At 44.1% G+C, this 26,354-nt stretch overlaps 1 protein-coding gene across 3 annotated transcripts; it reads right to left on the reverse strand.

Moving 5' to 3' along the window:
- Nucleotides 1-268: 268 nt before the first annotated feature.
- ASB11 (ankyrin repeat and SOCS box containing 11) lies at nucleotides 269-24,752 on the reverse strand (the record flags this gene model as incomplete). Of its 3 annotated transcripts, none has more annotated exons than XM_082864281.1 (7): nucleotides 269-393; nucleotides 3,104-3,295; nucleotides 4,405-4,539; nucleotides 7,515-7,665; nucleotides 10,801-10,908; nucleotides 15,877-15,956; nucleotides 24,500-24,752. In XM_082864281.1, the coding sequence occupies 7 exons, from the start codon at nucleotides 24,678-24,680 to the stop codon at nucleotides 269-271; spliced, it is 972 nt and encodes a 323-aa protein (XP_082720407.1). The 3 variants fall into 3 exon arrangements, with proteins under 3 accessions (XP_082720407.1, XP_082720408.1, XP_082720409.1); XM_082864282.1 differs by having other exon boundaries at nucleotides 10,801-10,857; nucleotides 24,500-24,680; XM_082864283.1 differs by lacking the exon at nucleotides 24,500-24,752 and adding an exon at nucleotides 23,427-23,547.
- Between the last annotated feature and the right edge of the window lie 1,602 nt (nucleotides 24,753-26,354).

Here is a 26,354-nt window from a genome sequence, read left to right on the forward strand (position 1 = left end):
TTTTAAAGTTTCTTAACAGCAAGAGCTAAAAACAGAAAAGTTTCTGATTGCCCCTTGGTTAAAGAGAACATTAAACTAACCAGGAGTTTTCATTCCCCACGTGTGCCAGTCCATCAGGGATGTGCTCTAACTAGCTTAGCTCATTTGAGAGTCTAGCTGTTGGGTGTTACACTAGGGAGTCTAGCTGTTGGGTGTCTATACTAGGTACCCTGGGTACAGCAGGCAACAACCTGTTTATTTCCAAGTATCTTCCCGTGGACAGTTGGGACTACTGGTATAGGAGGAATTTTTCCAGTGGCTCCGGCAGATACAGTTTGTGGATGGTCTGATGACAGGTGCGACCCAAGCACTTCCGGACACACAGGCGGCACAGCTGGGAAAGAGCAGGCGGGCCTGAGGGAGGAATTAAAACGCGCGGTCACAGAGGCGGTGTCAGGAGATGTGCTGGGGCCTGACAGTCAGGCCACAGGGACCTCCTGGCTCTAGCTGCCCATGCGGCGGTGCTGGCTGGGTCCCCACTCACACTCGGCAGGGACCTCCATTCTCGCAAGGATCCCAGCTCAGCAGAGGATCTGGAGAAAGGAACCAACTTACTTAGACCCCATTATACCCTGAACCTCAGTCTCATGGGGTCTCATGGAGTCGCCGTGCCCAACCAAGGCTTTGAGTCCCGAAGGAGAGCAAACTAACCAGTGTCCAAAATATGGGTGAATAGGCTGACTGAGCATTTGGCTGGGATCCGTGTCACACAGGGGCATTTGTAATAATGCCCCATTATTTCCTTACCTGACTTATCAATAAAGATGGATGCAAGTAGATGCATGTGATTACTGGACTAGACAAAGTTTTCCTTTTCAAGGAAATCCTATTGTCACAGCGTCTAGCACCCCATGAGAAACGGTGACAACACAGGCAAATAAGTAGCTGCACGACACGTGGATTGATATTGCCAAGGAGCACCCACGTGACAGAACGCTACCTGGAGGAGCAGACCATCGCCCTTCCTCAAAATCTTGGGAAGCGAGAATGCAAAGTGTCTCTCCTGTCACACAACAGAGTGACCTCTGACATAGCTGCTGTTCATCCTTCTAGAGCAAGCAGCTGTATTTATGAAGACAGAGACAGAGGAACTTGTTTAGAAGAAATATGAATCCTGGACCTGGAAACATTTTTGATGGAAGCAAACAGGAAACGTGACGACTGCTATAAACCGTATTCTCGGCTAACAGTTGTTAAGTGTCCCGTATTTCCAAACTGGGAGCTGGTAAGGAAGGTCCTAATTCTTCCAGTAGAGGTTCAAATCAAAGAACAATCATTAATGACACAGACTACTGGAAATAATCTAGACCCATCTTACTCGAAGTGACCTCAGACTGGCAGCATCAGCTTCACCTGAGAGTCTGGTGGCCGTGCAGCGTCTGGGACCCCACCCCAGAGCTCCTGAATCACAATCTGCATTTTAAGGAGATCCCCAGGTGATTCATACATGCATTGAAGCTTAAGAAGCACTGGTCTGGAGAGTATTCCTAAAAACTATTGAACCAAGCAGCCCACCTGGAAGGCATACAAGACATGGGGGCATTTTCACAAAATGGAACTGGTGAGTGAAATTAAACTCTTCCTCATTAGAAACTGTTTCAGAAGATTCAGGATTGGGGCATCAAAACATTAAGAGTGCACATTGGGGCTTCCCTGGTGGCGCAGTGGTTGAGAGTCCGCCTGCCGATGCGGGGGACGCGGGTTCGTGCCCCGGTCCGGGAAGATCCCACGTGCCGCGGAGCGGCTGGGCCCGTGAGCCATGGCCGCCGAGCCTGCGCGTCCGGAGCCTGTGCTCCGCAACGGGAGAGGCCACAACGGTGAGAGGCCCGCATACCGCAAAAAGACAACAAAATAAAACAAAACAAAACAAAAAAAAAGAGTGCACATTGGAAACTTATGGTTACCAAAGGGGAAGAAAGGGAGGGATAAATTAGGACTGGGGGGTTAACAGATACACACTACTATATATAAAATAGATAAACTACAAGGACCTACTATATAGCACAGGGACCTACACTCAATATTTTGTAATAACCTATAAGGGAAAAGAATCTGAAAAAGGATATATATACACACACACATAATACTTATATATACATACACACACATATATAGCTGAATCACTGTGCTGTATACCTGCAACACATTATAAATCAAGTATACTCCAATAATAAAAAAAGAGGGCAAGTTAGAATCCTATTCCTTGGTTAGCATCCTAGACCTACTTTTTAGTAGCCGTGTAACCTTCTGAAAGCCCATCTCTTCATGCCCCTCATTTCCCGCTTGCAGCTGGGATAGCACCAGTTACTATAAAGTTCTCATGGCTTTAAAGTTTTGAGAATTCAGTGAGATGAATCTATGTTTCAGACCTAGCTCAGCGTCTGACACGTGGAAAGCTGAATAATTATTACTTTAATAGTCTCCCGAGCATACAAACGCTCAGAAGAGGCTCAGATAGTGTTCTCTTTCTGTAGGGACACAGCACGGTTCTCTTCAGAATCTGGGATATGAAGCCTTATAGACGCCACCTTCCCTCCTCTAGCGTCTAGAGATGCGTTAGCCCATGTGGACATGGGCGTGGGGCAATGCGGAGCGCAAACCCACCTACTCCCTTAGCTGGAGAACAGGCAAACAACTTCACCGCTTAGTCCAGTTTCTGAAAGACACACTCTGTGTCCACCCGACCATCTCTACTCAAGTATTTTTCATTTTCCCTGAACTGCCTCCAAAAATTACAAAGCAGAGTTTTGGTCTGCTCAATCACGTGCTTATGCCAGGATAGATAAGACAGCCCAGCCCTTTCACCAAAGTTCTCTGATTATTTTCTTGTTAATGCAAATAACAAAGCAACGTACCAGTGGTATGTAAATGTCCCTTTGTTATAAGTGAATACGCCCAGCAGACAAAAATCCCATCTCTGAGATGCTAGGACTTGCCCCCTCCCACGTGCCACTCGCAATTAAAAAGACGCAAAGGAAAGGGTAAGAGAGTCTAGAGGGGAGACTGGAAGGAGAGAGGGCGAATGTGCCTGTGGAAGAGAAACGGACGCCCAGCCCTTCCTTACCTTCCCGGAGCAGAAGCGCCTGCTGCACGCCGCTTTTCGGAGCTGCCAGATCAAGTGCACTCTTGCCCTGAGCGTTTTTGCACTTGAGGCTAGCCCCGTAGTCTATCAGCAGGTGGATGATTTCCACGCTGTTCTGCTTCGCAGCGGCATGGAGGGGGGTGTCCAGCCACTGGCCGTGGTCAACATTGGCTCCTTAACAAAGCAGATGACCACAAGTCAACACCCAAGGTTAATGGAGAAACACTACGAGCCTGAGATGTGCTAGCCATCGATAAAGACATCTTAAACGTCATGACATATGTGACACATCTTTGAAAATATATGACTGAAGCTCAGACCCCCAGCAATGCCTACTGTTTCCAAACACTCTGATGAGAAAAGTATCGAATAAAGATATTTTTAGTAATTTTAAATGCTTCACTTGCCTTCCCACAGGAACTGTGTGACAGAGAAAATTAAATCTTTGCAGCTCCTTTTACATAGTTATTTTGTTTTTTGGCAAAGGACACAGCTAGGTTTACTGGGTATTTACATTATTCTGGGCTCGAAAAAAAAGTTTTCTGAATTACTATAGGGAGTGGTAAATGATAGGGGATAAAAAAAAGACAAAAAAAATCTTAGAGACAAAAATTCTTATTTAAAGTTTCTTAATACAATCTCGACCTTTAAGTCAGTGGCTAAGTTTGGGGAATCTTTAACCAAATAATACTTTCAAGACCTTTTACTTTTCCCTGGACTCTCAGTTTCTGTACATGCCTTTGAGAATTAAACAACTAATTTTGCAGGGTTGATCTAAAGTACTCTATGACAAATGTCTGCTGTTTTTACTAGCCAGCATCTTCCTGGTAACCACACCTAGATTTCCCTCTGGGGAACCATCTCTCGTGATTCCCAGCTCATGTGCTTCCAGTGAAGCCCAACAACTGCAGTGTACACTGAAATCTAGGCCTAAGCCAGTCTGTATATTGTATTCCCTTGGCCACCATGATTGGTTCAGAAATGGACATGTGACTTAAAAAGAGCCAGTGAAATACAATTGGTTGTTTTCCCCTAGGATTTATGGGAAAGAGACTCTTGCTCTCTCTTCAGACCTCCAAGGAGAACCATACCAGGTAAATGGAGCCAATATCAAAAGAAGCAGAACTGAGAACTACAGACACTCATCTCTGAAGTTGTTTTAACCATTTAGATATCAAATGCTGTCAGAATTTTGTCCAGCCTGACAAGAACTTCGCCTCTGAAGTCATGGAAAACCAACGAGGTTAACTGGTTCTTCTCATGAAAAGACTTCTGGAAGTTACCTAATTCTAGAAGCTTCTTCACACAGTCTAGCCTCTGATAGGTGCAAGCCACATACAGGGGAGTTCCAAGGTGAGGCACTTCCTGGTCAATGTTAACGTTATTTGCCAGCAGAATCTCCATGCACTCTCTATTACCTGGGGGAACACAAGACAAGCTCACTCAAGTAAGGGAAATATTAACGATTCACAGAATTATAAGATTGCTTATCTGGAATGGGCTTTAGAAACAACCTAGATTTTTTTTTTTCAGCAGGAAAAGAATTTGGGAGGTGGGGGAAATCTTAGAAATCTCCAAAATAAAAAGATTAGAAAGAAGAGCATGCCCATGCATCACCCCCTGCCCCGCTGACATTCTTCCCTGCAGCCTTGAGGTACCTCCAACCAAACTAAGGGTTCCAAGGAACACGGCTGAAATCACTCTCTATAATAAGTCACCGGATTACAGGCAGAGTTTACAAGACCCAGGGGAATAAATGACTCGTGCTCTTATTACCCTGAAAAGCCAGTGCTCAAATCCAAGGCCCAGCCCTGATCCATCCATCTCCATTACAAATCTCTCCTTCTCTTCCTCGCCCATGCATGTAAGATTGGGTGGATGGTCACGCCATGCACCTCCTTATTTTGGTCAACTTGTAAGACTCCTGTGAGAATTAATAAAAAGCCTCAAGTATAGAATCTATTTAAATGCACTTTCAAGTTTAGTGGCCAACAAGAACTAGATAAGTAAGCGTTCTCCTTGGAGAGTCCACCCAGTGAAGAGACAGACATGATTAATTTGCAGAATATGAATGATTTGTTTGGGAGCAAATGCTTCTGAGGTATTGATGGGAGTTTTATAGAGAGTTGGTTCTTTTTTGAAGGTTGAAATGTTTCCTAAAAAAAACAAAATCTTATCATCACTGATTAGCTTAACCAACCTTTTTAGAGATGACACCAAAATAAGCTTCATCTCAGCCTGCTTGATTCATCACAAATTCTGAATTAAGCACAATTATGCATTAAAATCTACAAGGCTTCCGTGTATTCCAACTACTTTACTATTGTTCACATAAGTAAATTTTATATTATAGCATTAATCTGTCAAAGTATTGACTCAGACTGACCCCTCTTGTTCCTAGAGGTTTAAAGCTGTAAGAGTCCAGAAATATCTAATCAGGACCTAAAACTGCCTGGTAAATTCAGTGTATCTAATAAACATTTAAAAGCATAATTCCTGGGCTTCCCTGGTGGCGCAGTGGTTGAGAGTCCGCCTGCTGATGCAGGGGACACGGGTTCGTGCCCCGGTCCGGGAAGATCCCACATGCCGCAGAGCAGTTGGGCCCGTGAGCCATGGCCACTGAGCCTGCGTGTCCGGAGCCTGTGCTCCGCAACGGGAAAGGCCACAACAGTGAGAGGCCCGCGCACCGTAAAAAAAAAAAAAAAAAAAAGCATAATTCCTTTTTTTTTTTTCCAAAAGAAACTGAGCCTAGCTTGAGTTAAATTTAAGTGTTCTCAGGAAGTTTTAAAAAAATGAATATATAAAAGTCAAATGATTGGCACTAATATAATAGTATCTAAAATAATGAATTTGCTATTCATCCTTCCACTCTGTGGACATTGGTCCCTCACATGTTTTTATGATACAGAAAAAAATATGTAGAGACACATGAATTCATCTGTTTATGATAAGCATGTATATACCGGAGGTACATAGATACCAAACACTCCATATATAACCATCCAAGCACTGCAGAATTACTTAATTCAAATCATTACCAACGTTCATCCATTTTTAAGCATTTGGATGGAAATACAGATAATAGATTTTTACTTCAAATCAATATTTTAAAAATTTTAAACACTTTTATATCATTTCCAAAGTAGACTATTTCCCTACAACTTAAAGGACTTACTTGAAGTTTGGGAAATAATCAGCATCAATTATGAATTAATAAATGTTTGGTAAATATGTACAGGACATCAAAACCATAGATACACAGAGATTTGGGGGTTTTGTATCATTTATAGTAATCCACTGCAAAAAAAAAAAATTACCAAGGGACATGTTTAACAACCTGGGACAAAACTTTCACTATTGCCTTTTGAAATAAAGACTTTAATTCTCATTATACCAGCGAAGATCACTGTTCTACAGTGTTCTAACTTCTCCACGGTATTTCTATTTTTTTAATTAAAAAAATTTTTTTTTCTGTTTTGGCCGTGCTATGCAGCTTGCAGGATCTCAGTTCCCCAACCAGGGACTGAACCCGGGCCGTAGCAGTGAAAGCACCGAATCCTAACCACCAGACCACCAGGGAACTCTCTCCACTGTATTTCCGATCTCAATATAAGAGAATAACTCCACCACTGGGTAACACAGAAAATGTTGCTCTTTGGGTGTGACCTTTGACAAATGGCGTTGGCCTTTCAATGGCTCTTCTTGTTCATGTCTAGTCTATGCATACAGTTTTAAAATTCCTTAATTTTACTCTTTTCCATCATTTCAAAAGCAACTGAGAACACAGAAATCTAGAATTCACCTCAACGTTTCCAATGCCACGGTTTTTACAGTTGCAACTTTTTTTCTATAACTAGTGACCTTGAGAGCTATCAGCTCATCTAGAGTATATTGCTTGTTGTGCACAGTTACCTTTAATCCTCCATTAGAGACACTATCGGTCTGGGCTTTCAAACACTTTCACCACTTATTTTATGGCGGTGGTTGATGTTTTATGGGCTTTGGGGCATGAACTGTTCTTTTCTAGTAAGAACAGAGACATAAACACAGTACAGCTCATGGAAGTTACCCCTGCACTCCCGACTCCACCAGCTGCCGCCCAAACACCAGCAAGGAGCCTCAAGCAAGGCCTGCTGGGAGACTGAGCCCAGGAAAGAGGACATCTGAGGCAGACAGCCATTCCCTGGTTCTAAGAAGAGCTGTGTCATGCCCCAGTGGTATTTCCTAAAGATTGAGGTATATTCAAGTTACTGCTGTGGGATTTCTAAGCCACAGCTAGTCTACTGGGGAAAAAGATTTGGGCGATCCTTGCAAAGAAAACCCTCTATGACTGATTCATGCAGGTAGGAGGGAGCCCACCAATGTCCCGTGTGCGACGTGATGCCTCGTTTACCTCTCTTCACTGCCTCGTGGATGGGTGAAGCCAGGTGCACCTCAAGCTGGGCCTTGGCTCCAAACTCCAGCAGCACGTTGACACACGCAGCGCTGCCACTGCAGCAAGCATTGAAGAGGGGCGTGGCTCCGTGAACTGTCACCCCGTTGACCTAACGATGGGCAAAGAGAGAACCGGAGGGTTTGCTATTTCTTTCTCACCATCTCCTATGTATCTGCCTGGAGAAACTTCCCACGCCAGTGAATGAACAAGGGAACTCCGCATCCTTACAGTATTGTGGGGTTCTTTTAGGTACCAGTAGCCTATCAACTCTCACCTATAAATATCAATAGTAGCAGAAATGAGGCCAAATGGGACAGCTTTTAAGATGTACTCAGGGGTATTCTAGAGCTTCCTAGAAGCCTCCTAGCTGTGAGGAGTGGTCCTGTATGGTGGATCAGAACATGGTCTCTGGAACAATTAGCTTGCGTTCAAATCCCAGCTCTCTCTCCTTTATGTGCTCAGAGATCTGGTTGGGATACTAACTTTCTGTGCCTGGGTTTCCTTATCTGTAAAATGAGGATCATAAAAGAATCGACCTCAGGAGGTTATTGGGCGGATGAGGTGAGTTACTATACGGTAAACACCTAGAACGTTGCCTGGTGCCCAGTAAGCGTTCGAGAGACATTTGCAGGGGCTTCCCTGGTGGCGCAGTGGTTGAGAGTCCACCTGCCGATGCAGGGGACATGGGTTCGTGCCCCGGTCCGGGAAGATCCCACATGCCACGGAGCGGCTGGGCCCGTGGGCCATGGCTGCTGAGCCTGCGCGTCTGGAGCCTGTGCTCCACAACGGGAGAGGCCACAGCAGTGAGAGGCCCGCGTACCGCAAAAAAAAAAAAAAAAAAAAAAAAAAGAGAGACATTTGCAAAAATTATCTCCATGATCTCCATTTTCCATTCATATGGAGCCGACTCCCCGTGCCAATCATGAACAAACATGGCAGGAGCAAAAAGTATTGGAGAAACCATCTAGCCACAGATTTCCTTTCTGGTCCGGTACCATCCACAGAAACTGCATATGCCAAAAGGGAATCCCAAAGAAATCATGACCAGGCGAAATACACAAAGAAAATAGTCATCAACATGGTGTCTCTAACCACCCTCAGTACCTTCTAGGGATCTGAGGGGCAGGGGAGAACCAGCACAGCTGGGAGGCATCTTTGAGTATTAGCACCAGATTGAAAAGAACATCCTGGAACCAAGGCATTCTGGTGGGGAGGCTCTGGCAGGACATGTAGGACAACGAAGGTTTGGTGTCAAGCCATTCTGCCTCAACAACTAAGGACATACGCTTGTGATCACCAGGATACTAAATTTTCTTGTTTCAGAAACAAGATCTTTCTCCACAATGCCAGGATAGCCCCCATTCAACTGGAAAGTTAAAGATGAGATGCTAAGATGGCAGAGACGGACAGGGACAAATATGTGTAAATTCATAAACTCTAAGGATTTCTAGGAGGTTGTGATTAATTAGATGGGGAGATGGAAGAAACAGGATGATTCCAGGCTTGGGGCTGGGGAAACCAGGAATATGTTTCACCTGGTCTCTGAGGCTGGGATTCCAAGAGAGGAGCCGCTCCCAGAGGGAAGAACACGATAAGCAGTTTCAGATGCACTGAGTTCGAAGCACCCACGGGACTGCCAATTTTGAGGAATTTTCTACTGATTGATCAACTTTCTCTTATTCCTTCTCTCACTCTGATTTGAATGTTAAATAGTATAATATTTAGTGACTGTTCCCTCATAAGATTGCCAAAGACAAGGGACCACGTCGTACTCTCTGTCCCCCACAGAACTTCCCAGAGGCTCCTCTATTTCCCACCTGTGCTACACATAGAAACCCAACTTCCATATAAAATGCAAAGAAAAATCTTCGTTAGGCACTTAAAAACATTATAGCTCGTGAAACAAAGAATACAAGGACTGAATTCAAAAACGAAAGTAATGGGCTTCTCTGGTGGCGCAGTGGTTGGGAGTCCGCCTACCGATGCAGGGGACACGACTTCGTAGCCCTGGTCCGGGAAGATCCCACATGCCGCGGAGCGGCTGGGCCCGTGAGCCATGGCCGCTGAGCCTGCGCGTCCGGAGCCTGTGCTCCGCAACGGGAGAGGCCGCGACAGTGAGAGGCCCGCGCACCGCGATGAAGAGTGGCCCCCGCTTGCCGCAACTAGAGAAAGCCCTTGCACAGAAACGAAGACCCAACACAGCCAAAAATAAATAAATAAAAAATAAAAATAAAGGAATTCCCTTAAAAAAATTTTTAAAAAACGAAAGTAACATCACAACAATATCTGGTGACTAAATAAAAGTCCTTGAGATTTTCAAAAGTATTAATTTCAGAATTCTATGCTGATATCTGTACGATATACAGCAGCTCAGTCACTCCTTGAAAAGGAGAGAATTTAAAAATAAGATAAAGTTCATTGCGTAGTTTCCAATGTATTATTTATTACAAGCTCATTTAGTTTGATAATTTTGCTCAACAAAAATCGTTGTGGGTGTAGCGTGTTGAATTAAGAGTGGTTTTTGATTGCTGTTCTTTTATAATTTTTTTTCATTGTTTTTAAAATTTAATTAAATTTTTTTGGCCGCGTTGCACGGCATGCAGGATCTTCCCCGCCCAGGGATGGAACCCATGCCCCCTTCAGTGGAAGCGCCGAGTCTTAACCACTGGTCCACCAGGGAAGTCCCCTGTTCTTTTTTTTTTTTTTTTTTTTTTGCGGTACGTGGGCCTCTCACTGCTGTGGCCTCTCCCGCCGCGGAGCACAGGCTCCGGACACGCAGGCCCAGCGGCCATGGCCCACGGGCCCAGCCGCCACGCGGCATGCGGGATCCTCCCAGACCGGGGCACGAACCCGCGTCCCCTGCATCAGCAGGCGGACTCTCAACCACTGCGCCACCAGGGAAGCCTCCCCTGTTGTTCTTTTTAAATGTGTTCTTCTAAATGTTTTAAAATAAATTTTCCAAGATCAGTGTTCAAATTACTGTAGCTCAAGCTGTTTTTTTTCAAGTTAGTATCACAGTTCTGAACGAATTCCGTAAATTACCTTATCTGAACGTTGGCACGGGGACATAGAGGCTGAAGAGAGGGGTAACCAGCAGTGTCTTCCCGACCATCCAAGAATATGGGCGCCGATGGGGCCAGGCCTGCGCACCCCACCGCGGGTAAGGGTTCTGGAAGGTGATGTGTCTTTACACGTTAGCGGTTGCACCTGGGCAGCCAGACCCGCGGGCGGGGATGGTACTCACGTGGGCGCCGTTCTCCAATAGGGCCTTAGCGCAGGCCACGTGGCCTCCCAGGCACGCCTCATGGAGAGAAGAGACCCGGTTAATTGTTACCAGGTTCACGTTGACGCCCTACAATTTGGAGAGAAGTAGATTAAAGGCTGCATCAGCAATAAGAGTAAACGGCAAGGTTGTCGGACGTGTTTGTGAAGTGTTCGCAGCCTGCGGGCACCACCTAGAGAGGCGTAGAGGCCATGACTAGGGGAATCCAAACACAGCTGGGAGCCTCGGCTTCACTGATTCAGCAAAAGCTCATTCGGTATCCTGGGCCAGGCCCTGTGCCAGCACCTGGGGCTTCAAAGCTTATGACATGGGTCTCTCGCCTCTAAGAGCTTAGTGGGGAGACAGAAATGGTGGCGGGAAGTGGGGTGGGGTACGGTGGGGAGGAACCCAGCCAGAATACTGCCATACTGGAAGCATGTTCACATTTTAATTGGGGACTTAGGGTATCCTTGAATCTGCCTTGGGGAGTAAGAGAAAACTTTGCAAATGAGCTAGTATTTAGCTACGGCTTGAAGCATAAAAAATTTCTAACTAGGCCGCATAGCACAGGGAGATCAGCTCGGTGCTTTGTGACCACCTAGAGGGGTGGGAGAGGGAGGGTGGGAGGGAGACGCAAGAGGGAGGAGATGTGGGGATATATGTATATGTATAGCTGATTCACTTTGTCATAAAGCAGAAACTAACACACCATTGTAAAGCAATTATACTCCAATAAAGATGTTAAAAAAAAACTAGGAAGGCGAAAAAAAAAAGGCATTCCCTTAGGAGGGAACAGGATATGCAAATGTGGGACGCGGAGGAGGGCGAGGCAGGGCACGGAGGTGGATACTTGCCAAATCTCTGGATCAGAAAGAGCCCACACGTGACAGAGGAGGAAGAAAAAAGGGGAAGTGGGGGGAGGGGGAAGATGAAAGGGGACGGTAGGCTAGAGACAGATCGTGAAAGGCCTTGGTTTCCGAACGGGGGTGGAGGTGGGGTGCATGTGTTATAGGGAATGAGGCGCCTTTCGAGTCTGTTAGTCCGTAGAAGGTCTGGAGCTAATACGTAGGACGTTTTCGGAAAAGCACACTGGTAGCACCAAGGAGGGCTGCTCGGAGAGGTAGGGATGTGACACTGGAGAAAGGAGCGTCATGAAGACATGGCGATGAGTCAGGCACAGACTGACATAGGTGTGAACAGCAGTGGGTACGGGGACGGGGAGCGGGTGACAGAGTCCAGGGTTGGGGGTGTTAGAAGTGGATGTGGCACAGAAGGATGACGCCCAGGCTCAAGAGTAGAAAGTAAAGGGCTTCCCTGGTGGCGCAGTAACCTGAGAGTCCGCCTGCCGACGCAGGGGACGCGGGTTCGTGCCCCGGTCCGGGAAGATCCCACATGCCGCGGAGCGGCTGGGCCCGTGAGCCATGGCCGCAGAGCCTGCGCGTCCGGAGCCTGTGCTCCGCAATGGGAGAGGCCACAACAGTGAGAGGTCCGCGTACCGCAAAAAAAAAAAAAAAAAAAAAAAAAAGAGTATAAAGTAAAATAGATGATGCTCCTGGGGTTCCTGTGCCTGAGCAGCCGTGATGCTGACTGCCAGACCTTCACTGCCTGCCGAGCTCTCCGCAGGAGCAGAGTCTGGAGCCGGGGGCTTCCCCTAACGCTCCTCTCCTTCCCCAGATCCGAGCGTCTCCGCCCAGTCCTGGCACGCTTGCCCTCCCCATCGTGCCGTGCTCCACTTTCCTCGCCTTGGAGTCCATTTGACAGATGCCAGGCTCAGCCTAGCTGCCGGCCAACTTCATGCCCTGACTCTACTTTGCCCTTACCGCTTGCCCCCATGATCACCACTTTGTATCTGTGAAAGGATTTAGGTTCTGCCAGGACCCAGCCGAGTTCTGCTTTTGATTCTCTGCCTCGTAACTACCTGCTGAAACGCTCCAAAACCTAGTGCGAGACCCTGTACCCCAAACCCCAACCTAAGTTCCCAACCCCTCCCACCAGACCTCCATGGTGCTGGCCGCATCCCTCCTGTGGCCAGCAGCTGGGACTACCCACTATTGCCAGTCCCATCGTCATCTTAGGGCCTGTTTGTGCCTCCTTGGTCCTGTCCATGTTTATGTCCTGAATATGACGTCATTACTCCAGAGCCGTGCTGTATATTTACAATTGGATATCTAATACAAGGAGGTTTCTTTTCCTCTTCCCATTTATAATTTCATTTTAAGAAAAGAAAGAAAAAATAAGAGCATTTTAAAAAATAGTCCACAAGGAATTCCCTGGCGGTCCAGTGGTTCGGACTTGGCGCTTTCACTGCCGAGGGCCCGGGGTTCAATCCCTGGTCCGAGAACTAAGATCCTGCAAGCCCGGCGGCGTGGCCCAAAAAAAAAAAGTCCACAAGGTGGCAGCAGTGTGCTAAAGAAAAACATTGATCCGATGCAAACTCTCAAGAATCCCTGGAACTGTACAAATGTAATGTGGGACAGGCCTGAAAGATCAGCTAGAGTGACTCACTGTCATTGCGGGTGAGAAGACGGGGGAGCAGAGAGTTCACATTATTAAGATTTGCGGTTCCCCTGCTGTCGGTGGCAGCCAGTGTGATCGGCAGAAGCTCCTGACCCTTGGTTTAATGTTCTGCTCACAGCACACCACACTGTCTACACGTAAAATAGAGAAGAAAATAAAGGAGAATAATCCATTTTTTACCAGTGTGTAAGGGTAAAAAAGTGGGGAGGTACTAAGAAAAGGCTGAAGAATTCTCCACGAAGAATGCTCTTTACACGTTGAAGGACACTATAGAAACCAACATGCTTACAAAATACAGTCAAAAATAAAGAAGTGCTAAAAGCAACGTGACATCCTGGACTGGATCCTGGAAGAGAAAAAGGACCCTACTGGGAAGATTGGTGTCGTCTCAGTAGTCTGTAGTTTAGTTAATGGTGTTGTACCAATGTTAATTTCTTATTTTTGACTAAAGTACCATGGTTATGTATGATATTAACACGAGGGGAAGTTGGGTGAAGGGTATGCTGGAACTCTGTGTATTATCTTTGCAACTCTTCTTTAAAAGTATTCTAAAATTAAAAATTTTAAATACTAATAAAAGTATTGAGGTCGGGGGCCAAGAAGAAGGAGCTGAAAGCAAGACTGTTCACTGTGTACCTTTTTCTATCATTTTAATTTGGAAACTATGTGAATATGTCACATATGAAAACTAATCAAATCAAATAACAGTTTAAGTGCTTCAAGACAGAGGAGGAGGAGGTCGGAGGAGGAGGGAAATAGATGAGGGAGATTAAGAGGTACAAACTTTCGGTTGCAAAACAAATGAGTCACGGGCATGAAATATACAGTGTGGGGAATATAGTCAATAACTATGTAATCTCTATGGTGACAGATAGTAACTAGACCTATCATGGTGATTATTTGGAAATGTATAGAAATATCGAATCACTATGTTGTATAACAGGAACTAACATAGTGTTGTAGGTCAATTATACTTCAAAGAGAGTAAATCCTGAAAGTTCTAATCACAAGGAAAAACCTTTTTTCTATTTCTTTACTGTTAAATCTATACGAGACAATGGATGGTCACTATATTGTGATAATCCTTCCATGATGTATGTAAGTCAAATCATTATGCTGTACACCTTAAACTTATACAGTGCCGTAGGCCAATTATATCTCAATAAAACTGGAAGGACAAAAATCAAACCAAATAAAATTTTAAGTGCTTACAAATAAATAAGCAAGTGATAAAATCAAGTGCAAAGTCCATTTGATTATTACTGGCAGTACTGTTTTCCTTTTGCCTCCACTTTTTAAAGAAGTAACACAACTCATAAAGGAGAAAGAAAGAAAAGGCACACACATACACACACACACACACACACAGAGAGAGAAAAAGAGCAGTGTGTCCAGCTGTTTAAATTTCAAATAAGGAAGCCAGGTTGGGTGGTAGCTAGGCTGTGGAAAAAAGATCTAATGACTTACCTCCTCTGTACACACACAGACTCTAAAACAAAGTAAATGCACTGTGTACACTTTCATTCATCTCACAAATATTTACTAGGCCTCTAGTCATTATTCATGGTGCAAGGGATACAGTCATAAGTAAAAATAAATTAGCTTTAATAACTAAGACTTGAAGAAATCTTCCCAAAGGAGTAAGATTTACCCATTTGTCAACCTATTTCAATGTTTGCTTTTGAAACAGTGGATCATCAGGGTAGGCAGCCTCTAAGATGGTTCCCAGGGATCAAGATGGGTCCTGACTCCTGATATTGGCTCACTGGTGTAATCCCCTCCCCTTGGACATGGGCGGGATTTACTGACTCCCGTCTAATTAATAGAATACGGCAGAAGCAATCAGATGTCACTTTGGAGACAGGTTATGTACTGAGACTTCCTTCTTAGGCCCTTTCTCATGCTGTCTGTGGAGGAAGCCAGCTACCATCTTGTGACACAGCCCTATGGAGAGGCCCAGGCATCAAGGCACTGGAAATGGCCAACAACCTCATGAGTGAGATTAGAAGCAGATCCTTCCCCTGCTCAAGCTGTAAGATGACTGCAGCCCTGGCTGATACTTTGAAGCCTGCAAGAGACTCGGAGCCAGAACCACCCAGCTAAGCTGCTCCTTGGCCTACAGAAACCATGAGACTCTAAGTGTTTGTTGTCTTCAGCCACTGTGTTTCAAGGTAATTTGTTACAGAGCAATAGCTGACTTACGCAACTTCAGGGCTGCTGTTACTAAGGCACACTGGGAGAGAGCAAGGTGACTTAGTGCAACACAGGTTTGAGGGCATCCCCCATCAGCCTCATAGGGAAACTTTTTATGAAGCAAAGGGAAACCTAGAAGGGGAAGGTTGGAATTGGGCAGAAAACCAGCCAGCTCCCCAAGGAGGGAGAGGCAGGAGGAACAAATACCTGGGAGAGGATGCATCCATGTAGAATGGCTGTGCTGGGAACCAGATGGGGCCAGCAAGACCCCTGCTGCAGTCAAAGCTGATCAAGAATGATGCTTGATTACAGCACAAGCACCAAGGATCAAGTCTTTCGTTTACTCACCTGTGCAATTAAAGTTTTCAGGGCCAGTAGGCGCCCCTGAGCTGCCGCTTCATGAAGTGGAGACCGATCGGCCCAGCAATCTGAAACACACATCAAGCTCAGAGTCAAGGTCAGGAGTCTTCTTCCTCCAGCTTGTTCATGTGCCCGCGCACTGTGAGAGGAGGTCTGGCGGAAGGGGAGGGGAGCCGGCACCACGCATCAGGTTCTCCGGTCTGCCACTCGCAGGGTGACCAGCCACAGAGGATACAGTCCATGGGCGTGGAGCGGGAGCACAGACCATCTCTCTGGCTTTAGGGGGCAGTTTTCATAAGGAATACATTTCATTCAAATAAATACTGCCCAGTGATTGAATCCGATAACTCTGAATAGGCAAAATGAAGGGCAAAGCTGCTCCATGAACTTCCCCACTTTCTTCTTTCCCCTGCCTCTCCCCCTTCACCCCTACCCTAAGACATCCTATATGCCAGGAAGGAGACCCTAAGGGCTCAGGGAAAATGGTTTTGTTCGAAACTCCCTAGATAATTCTTTGATTTTGGTAATGAAGCCGGTCTGTTATCATAATGCAGAATGTTGTTTTTCAGATGACATAATCCAAGAGTTTTTGGTGGGCAGTTAGAATGTGATGGCTAAGCACTGGGCCAGTCCTGCCTCAACCACTATCTCTGCCAAAATGGGCAAGTTACTAAAATCATTTGAACCTCAGTTTCTTGATCTAAAGTGGGGGAATCGTGATCTAGTATTTAGCAGGTTCTTTGGTCTCTAAGTAGGCCAATAAAGTATATCCATGATGTTAGGTGCTCAAGAAAAGTTATGATTAATAAGTACAGGTGGTAGGGTAGCGCTCTAAGGAACAGCCTTAGAACTGCCTTACAAATGTATATTTCTTGTTAATTGCTTGTCAGGAAACAAGAGGAACAAGCTTAAGTGTGCATTTGAGAAGTAAGCTTCTATTAAACATGCCAAAGGGCAATCATTTGTTTTGGAAGAAAACCTACACTGGTTTGCAAAATTGGGGCATTCTTCAAAGTATAACTGTGCTCTTCATACATTGATGAGCACGTCGTACAGTTTGGGTTTAACACAAAAGGCCCATCTTATCACCTTTTTCTAGGTGATTTGGATGGTGCTAAGAATTCAGGTTTTCCCATACCTACAACCTTGACAAAAACAATCCCAACAAATATGGAATTATGTGAACTTGAAGTAGTGTATCCTCATGGAGAGACTGAAATTTTCCAGTGGATGAGAACCAGGGCTCTAAACATTTCCATAAAAGCTCTTCTTACATTGAAACTCAATTTTTATCTTCTCTAACCCTCTGGGTTTTGAAAAGGGAGAAAGCTAGAATGAATTCTACAGGGTTGGATTGAAATTGGAACAATTAGAACAACTGGTATGAAAATGTGATTTTCAATATATGTGTGTATATGGAAAGATGGTGCCTACAGAAATATCTATGGGCTGAAGGTGGGATCTGGTGACCCATCTGGTTCTCCCTCTATAGATATATCTATATATCTCTACCTATAGACAGATATATAGATATATATAGATAGACAGAATAGCACTGTATACTGAGAAAACCTAAACCAAGGCTGCTTGGAGAAATGGCTGACTCCGAGGCTGAAATGCCAGGACAAATGTAAGATGGGCCACAAACATCTTGCCAGAAAGTAAGGAAGTGCTCAACGAACGATGGGAAATGTCAAAAAGTGCAGAAGCTGCCTTGAAGGGGCTTCCACTGGCCAAATACGGGACGATTTGAGCATGAAAATAAATCATGATTATACCCTAGCAAATAAAACAGGAATCTATAAGGCCTCACTGATACAAATGAATATATAAACAGGGAGAAGAGAAAGCTCTTCCTCATAGTAGAACACCAACTTCAGACACATAGGAGAAATAATAGAATCGGCCTCAAATTATCTCCCCACAAAATAATTACATAGTTATCAAGGGAACAGGGGTAATCGTACAGTGGAACGAAATGGTAGGCACCACCTTACCCCGGGGATCAAAATTAACCTCAGAAGCGATGGAACCAGTTGACACAGTGTGCCGTCTGTTGGAACACAATGAGCCACATCACATACTACCGGAGGGAACGCAGTGAAAAGAACACAGCGTTGCTGGGAATATTCCTGCTCAAAATGCATAGCCTGCATCTAATCGTGAGGACACCTCAAACCAACTCAAACTGAGGGATGTTCTCAAAACTAATTGGTGTGTAACCAGATTGAAGGAGGCTGACGAGACACAACATCTAAAGGCAACACGTGCCCGGACTGGATCCTTTTGCTATCAAGGATGTTAACTGGACAGTTGGATAGACATGAATGGAGTCTGGGCAAAGAGAAGTGGGAATTCTTTGTACCACTTTAGTTCCAAAATAAAAAGTGTGTATCTATCTATATCTAACTATATCTGTCCATCTATTAATCTATCAATCAATCTATCTAATCACTGGTGAAATGCATACTTCTGATACGTAGAATACTTTTTCTAGTAAGAAAAACAGACAATTTTAACCTGAAAATATATTGCGTTTGTATGTCCACTTGTTCCTAAGTCAGTTAAAAGCTGATGAGTGGAGGATTTTTCAACCTCTTCGGACATTGATCATTTGCATAAGTTAGGAATAATGAGATAACGTACGCACAGAATCCTCAGTAGTCAGCCTTGGTTTTCTTCGACCACATCTCCATCCCATTCAATATGAAGTGTGCGCCAGACACGTCGCCCTCTCGCCTCATCAGGCTTGGAGAGGGACAAGCACCGAGTTTGGAAGGACGGTCTTCCCCCATGGATGGCAACTCAGCGCCCTGACCAACCTAAGAAGCAAGCCCACAGCTGTGGCTTTGCTATTCTTTTGTTCTAACAATAGCCAGCCAACTGAGTCACCTGAAGGTACTCTTAAGTATTTGCTTCACACCAGGATTTAAATGGCAACTTGCTATTATTAACTTAGAACAGCAACATGAAATGGCTTTATTATTTCTAAAACTTGCCTCCAAGCGGGCCGCGGTGTGCCCTTTCCTGCTGGGAAGCAGGCACCTTAACCACGATTTCATCCTGTTTCTAGTAACTTTCTGTTACCCCTCAGCCCCCTAAGACCCACGCCATCCGTACACACGGCCTGGACAGATCTCTCAAACATCACGCTGATGAAGGCGGCCCTGCACAGAAGAGGATGTGCCAGATGACTCCCTTTCCATAAAGTACAAAAGGGCCAGACTCACTTCGGGCGTTAGGAGTCAAAAGTACCATGAGAAGGGGCAGGGACTGACTGGAGGTGGGTGGGGTGAGGGTCATGCTGATAACGGGCGGTTTCTTGTTCTTGGGAGCTGGCACTCCATGGTGAAAACTCACCCAGCTGTCCGCTTTGGGGTTTGTGCACTTATCTGTATTTATGGCATACTTCAAGAAAGACATTTCAAGGCCACCAGTCTACTGGTCAGTCCGCTTTAAAACTGTCATCTCCACTCCTCTGCCCATTCTCAGGGCAGGGGATGGCCCCCTCTCCGCCCGAGGAAGGGCAGCATGTTCTCAGTTCCTTCTTGAGGTGCCAACAGCCCCTCTGGTGCCGTGGGGGTGGGGAGAAGCGAGAGGGATGGGGAGATGTCTCCCTAGCGGCCTGGAAGAGGGGACCAGTCCTGTGCACTCGGCCTCAACTGCATGTCTCACACCCAGTGCCTTTCCTACGCACTGGCACTTGGCCACCTCTCCTAGTGTCCCCCATCAGTGCAGCATCGTCTGATACCCCCAACTCCCACCCCAGGCTTCCGAGGTGGACGCAAGTGTGCAGGCCATCTTCTGATCCAGGGAGGAAGAGGGAAGGGTGGGTGGTCCTGGGCTTCTATTTCCTCGCCACTGCTTTCCAGCTCTCTTTCTCCCTATTTGAGGAGTCACTTTGAGAATGCACCCCGTTCTGGTTTTAAGAACTACTGGTTTTTCTATCCTGCCCATCCTCCTGGTAGATTGACTTGTTGGGGGGGTGCCTTCCTACATCCCCCTTATCTCTGTAAATAACATGAAATAAATCAATTGGATTGCCTTAAATGTGGAAGTCATTTCGGTTTCCCAACTGGAAATAAAGCCACTCTCCTGGAAGTCACCTTTCCGGTCAGTCTGTTTCCCAGCACTTGCTTCAAAGGACCTTGAAGGGTTTTCACACAAAACGCTTTTCCAGAAACTCTGCCACGGTGGGCTCTTCCGTTTTTCTATTCTGATTCCCAACACACAGCCTCTTGCTCTTATCATTCTTGTTTTGCAAATTGGAGCTAATTGCGAGAAACTGAGGATGAAAGTTATTTGGCGGCTAGGGAGTTTTTCCATTCCTTTCGGGAAATATGTATCTAAGATCTCCAAATAAATGAATGCTGAAGTAGCAATCAATCCTTCGCTCCTAAGGCAGTCTATTTTCAGTTATTTGGCACGCTGCCTGTGTCACAGGGCTGCAGGCACATTTTGAAGATTGTTTACTGTACAAATATGTCTACTTGTTCCTGATGAGGTGTATGGAAAATGTTCAAGTACATTTTCATTCCCCCCTTTGACTTTTTCTCAGAATGTGATTTATATCTCTAGTTCTCAGGCTCTCTGAATAACAAATTCATGACAATGTCTAAAACCATAGATTTCAATAACAAAATGGGTTCAGATGGAATATGGGTGTCTGAGCTCCAAGAATTCAAGATAAAAATCAATTATTATTTTTATTTTTTGCAATTTTTACCCTGCCAAATTCCAACAAGTATTTGAGACGACTGGTTTATTTATTTTTTTAACTGCCTGACTGGTTTTTATCTCCAGTGCCTATGAAACAATCTTTATTCGCTTTATTCAAGTTCCAAAATCATATGAAGGAATATCTTCTCCTGTAGCACTTATCAAAAAAATATAGAAAATTCAAATTTGAACCAAAATATAGGCAAGAGCCTAACAGAGTTAATGATATCTTAAGTAAAATAAAGGTAACTGGAAAAAAAACATATTACAAGAAATTTCCCAAGGTATCAAAAGTATTCTAATACAATTGAGTTAAAACGCGTACCCTCTACAACACTCAGCTCTGGCCAGGAGATGAACTACAGTCAATGAACATCTCTTTGTAATGTGTTAGAAAGAAGCTTCCTTTGAACCCATTAGGAGCAGGAGAGCTGAGCTGAAGATGACAGGTCGGGTGGCAGAGCCCCTGCTGAGTGCTGTGTGTCCCAACTCGGGAAAGCCAGCAGGCACCTGTGATATATAACCACTCAGAGGATGGGGGGACCAAGGCTTGAGGAGACAAGCACCAACACTGAACAAGGCGAGGTGGAGGACCGGGCAGGAATGGACCAAAGGAGGGAAAAAAACTGTTGACATGGGAAGGATAGAGAAAAGGAGTCAGGATGGTGAGTCAGGCAGAGGCGTGGCCATCAAATCAAGGTCAGTCCTTTGAATTTAGAAAAACAAGGACAATTGATTTTAGGCAAAACACTTAGAATATAACTCATTTTTTTTTTTTTTTTTTTTTTTGGGTACGCGGGCCCCCCACTGTTGTGGCCTCTCCCGTTGCGGAGCACAGGCTCCGGACGCGCAGGCTCAGTGGCCATGGCTCACAGACCCAGCCACTCCGCGACATGTGGGATCTTCCCGGACCCGGGCACAAACCCGTGTCCCCTGCATCGGCAGGCGGACTCTCAACCACTGCGCCACCAGGGAAGCAAAGAACTCATTTTTTTAAAGGGTACAGTAACTCCACAATCTCCTACCTGCAATTGTAAATTTCCCCCAGTTCTGAAAACCAAGTTGGAAACAAGCTCTTCTGGCAGCAAAACATGGTCAGGACTCAGGTTTAGCAAACTATTATTTTTAATTTGTATTTTCACTTAGTGTGAATATTCATATTTTTCACTATAGAAATATCAAAACGTTCGATCACAGGAGGAAGCTCCAGGTCCTGCTGGGAGTGCCACATCATATACGGTATACACGCTGCATAATGATTCTAGTATCCTCCAGACTCCTGAATCCTAAAACATCTGGCCCAAGGGTTGTCAATAAGAGATTATCAACCTGCATCTACACTTTATTTTTATCAAGTGTGATGACCAAGTCACTGTACTAAATATAGCTTCAGTTCTGGCCAAATTAGCAAAGGGTGAAAAATCATACCCCACGTCTCTCGGGAGAGAGAGTGCCTGCAGAAATATGTATGGCCTGAAGGCGGGGGCCAGTGATGCATCTGGTGCTCTAGATAGAAGAATATCAAGGGCCAATGACAATGTTTCAAACTTAAAAATATACATATATTATTGACAAATTACACAAAGAAGCCGGAAAAAACTAAGTACAGCCAACCAAACATAGCTGAACTCAATTCTGATGAGTTATTTACAAAAGTAACAGTTTAAACCACAAAGAATCGAATGATGTACTCCAGAATATGAAAAAAAAACTTTCCAAAAAATTTTACAGCCAAAAAAAAAAAAAAAGATATTTAATGAGGGATGTGATGCTAGGTGCAGCTTCTAAAAGAAAAGTGCCAGGACCTATGACAGGCTAAACTCTGCCCTGGCTGAGGTTTTCACTACCTCCCCTTGTTTTTTACAACACTGACGATAGTTACAGGAACAGAATATGCTACTGGACTCAAGAAAGTTCTGAGATTTTAGTAAGTCGATTAGCTGACTTACTGATTAAATGTCACACATTTTCCCAACAAACATTTGTCTGACCAACAAGCAGCAAAGGTAATTTCTGGTTTGAGTTGAACACTTAGACAAAATTTTGTTCTTGGTTTTTAAAATGTCTAGCTTTAAATATATATATATATATATATATATATATATATATATATATATATATAGTATCTGTTAACAGTGTCAAAAGAAAAATCGCTGTGGGAATCATGTAAAAACCACTGTTTCTGGCGTATTATTGCCTATTTACAGAAAGCCTTATTTACCGAATCTGGATATACTCTCTACTATATACGTGTGTGGGTGTGTCAGTGGTGTGTAGACGTATACGCAGCGATCCTCACACACATACACATGTATATAGGAAATTAAACTGAGAAATTAACAGGTACTATTCACCCCACTGCTTCTTGTTAGTGATCATTGAAAAACACATTTTTGACTTTAGAATACCACGCCATTTGCAATAGAACACCATGCCATTTGCAAATTAAATGATTATCCTAGGAGCTTCAACAAGATACTTGAGCTAAAAAATGAGGGCGCTCTATTTATGAGAATTGCATTATGGCTCCAGGTTTTGACTCTTATAAAACTTGCTTACGAGGACCACAAGGGCAGAAATAATGCACACGAGCACCAGGAGAAAACGTTTTGAACACACTGTTGCTGATGCTGACTGTCGGACTTTACTAATTTAAGCCATGAGGATGATGTATCTATGAGAACGTTAAAACTGTGATGGAAACGTCTAGAAAGCCCCTGCCCCTATTTACAAATTAAATTAGAAAACAGCTTTTCAGATTATGCTTAACTTGAAATTAAGGTTAAGTTTTTTTTAAAAACCAAGTCAAAGCGACATACCTCCCTGAAACGTGTGACAAATGTAATCCCCAAAAGAAACCTCTTTCCACACTCCGAGCCTTCTGCCACTTCCCGAAACTTCGAGATTCTTCTCATTTTCCCCTGTTAATTGAAGCATTCTGATGCTCTGTCTTTGGAGGTCTTAACTCTTCGGATAAGACTGCTGTTCCCTAGTGCCCTTAAAGTTGTCTGGTGTATTGGAATCACATAACATAAGTCTATTTTGAAAGAGAATCCAGGGTGCAAGGTGAAATGGATACTAGATAAAGAATGAGGTAACCCTGGAACCCCTGCGAACACTAAAAATACACAGGGAAATTTGGAACTCTGTTTATGAATAAATACCCCTCTATCCAGTGGCAGTCCCAGCAGTAACCAAGATATCTGATTCATTTACTTTCGTAGCCTCTCCCTACAATTAACGTGAATCATTTCTTGAAAGAAATGGAGACTGAATTCTACAAAGCAGGAGACTTTAAAACGTTTGGACCAAAGGTTGGCATTTCATATTACAATAACCTTTGTTTGCTGTGCTTTGCATGGTGCTGGGCATAAATGGATTCAGTGAAGGGTTTTTTCCTGACAGTGACAAGTGGCTAAGCAATTCGAATTGCAAATGACAGCACACACACACACACACACAAATACATATATATATAGCATATATACTGCTGCTTTAAATCAAATTTACTGGTCATTCCATTTCCTGGGGAAAACAGTTTTGTTAGAATGCACTGCTAACATTTGATTACAAATATCCAAGAAGATAATCCTATAAAGTAATTCTTTTGTTAGCAGAAATGAGTTTTCCCAAAATACTCTTAGAAAGCCACTAGTCTATTCACTTCTTAAATAATAACTGCTAATGAAACTACTAATTTGCAGAAAAGAAAGCTGAAAATCCTTCACAAATTGGTGCAGTCAACACCATTTGCCACTTTAAATAATAATTTTTTAAAACTACCCACTCAAAGCCAAAGTTTAAATAAAATCTGCCTTCTAGAAATATTATTCATATGAATTATCTAGGAAGTTTCTTTTAAAGTATTGGGAACAAATTCATGTATTTTTACCTGAAATTTCACCATAGATCTCTTCTGCTATCCTAGCCGCTTCTTTTCTATTTCCTTTGACGATATAGAAATGGGTTAGGAGCGCCAAGAACACTTTAATTAAAAGCTTGAAGAAAAAAAAAGTAGCAAACATTGTAATAAAAATGTTTTTAAAGCCAAAGGAAACAGGACCGTCCTCCATTTTGGTTCACACTCTGTATAGGTTCTTGGGACTGCAAAATTTCACTGAGTTATAATCGGTATCATATGACATCTATTTTAAACCTTCTAGCTCTCCATGTTCCTGTTACAGAGAACTGAGTTTGTAGATTCTAAGCTAACTGTGATTTGGTGACTGCATGCACTGACATTCATGGCAATGTTAAATGAACTAAAGAAACTTCCTTCAAACCAGAAACACCCAATAGTTCTGGACCTACATTCCTCAGTGTTGTTTAACAAACAGGATTCAGGTCCAAAACGTTTCTACTCCTAAATCCCAGTTTTTGCTACATTATGTTGGAAGGCAGGATTGGAAAGATAGAACAAACCTTTCAGATCCCATGGGGACGAAGCAAGTTATTTGAAGCTCATGAAAAGAAGTACTAATACATTCTATGCTCTTGGTGGGAAGTACCAGCCCCTGGAACGTTTCATTTCCTCTGCATTCTGAGGTTTATGGGAGATAAAGCCCAAATCTAAAATATGACCAGTTAAGAAAGATGATTTACTCTAAGGCAGTATTTAATAAAAGGCCCAGCTTGATTTTTTTCTTTTGGCTGCACCACACGGCATGTGGGATCTTAGTTCTCCAACCAGGGATTGAACCCGTGCCCCCTGCAGTGGAAGTGTGGAGTCTTGACCACTGGACCGCCAGGGAAGCCCCTAAAAGGCCCAGCTTGGAGGCCTCTCCAGACTGGAAGCATTAGACCACTGCCTGTAATAGTTTCATCCGTGACAAAGTCCTCCGGCAACATTCCTGGTCTTTTACTTCCCATTGTAGGTGTCAGTAAAGGTGGTGCCTCGTTCTGGAAAATGTGGGCTATAGTCGATCATGGAGGGCTTGCAATGAAATGGATGAAGATGATCTAGGTTCTGGGTGAAGTACCCAAAGATTCTGTGAATCAGTACCTTCCCTCGCTGGACAATATTCTCTTGTAACCCTGATTCTTTGACATGCATCAGCTGGCCAATACCGGTAAAATTGATTTATGTGTAATTTTCCTCACCTGGGAAGAATAGATGAGGAAACTCTAGGTCTCCTGTTTCACTCTTGGCTATATTAGATTTTCTAAATTTCTACAACCTATTGGAAAAAACAAGCCCAAACAAAATTATAGGAGACAACTAAATCAATCTTATTTAATAAATGCTTCATGCAAAAATACGGGAGTTTCTCCTAGCACTCGGGCAAAATAGAATGACTCCCTAGGTAAGAACCGCCTCCCTGTACTCTGTGAAAAGGGTAAGGCATGAGAATCAGCCTTGAGTCACAATATACAACATACCCATTTCTGTGTATCACCACGCCATCACGAGCTTGTGCGGTTTCCATTCTCAAGGACATATATTATATAAGGTTACTTTACCAAGCTTAGATTACCTGGTAGCGTGCCAGTGTATGAAAATACATCAACACAAGTATTTCAGTTCTTTTCATGTCTCTTTCTCCAATTGTTCTGTAAGAAGGTGATCATTTACTCACGTCAGCCCAGTGGTGTATCTAGAATTACATAACACCATTCAATCTTGTTTTCGCCCTAATTTTCATTTAAAACCTCGCTGTTCTTTTTGTTTTACATACCAGAAAAGCTGGCCATGAGGGGATGGCCGATGCAGGGGACACGGGTTCGTGCCCCAGTCCGGGAAGATCCCA

This window comes from Leucopleurus acutus, assembly GCF_964270905.1.
Source record: "Leucopleurus acutus genome assembly, chromosome: X".
Classification (NCBI taxonomy): Eukaryota; Metazoa; Chordata; class Mammalia; order Artiodactyla; family Delphinidae; genus Leucopleurus; species Leucopleurus acutus.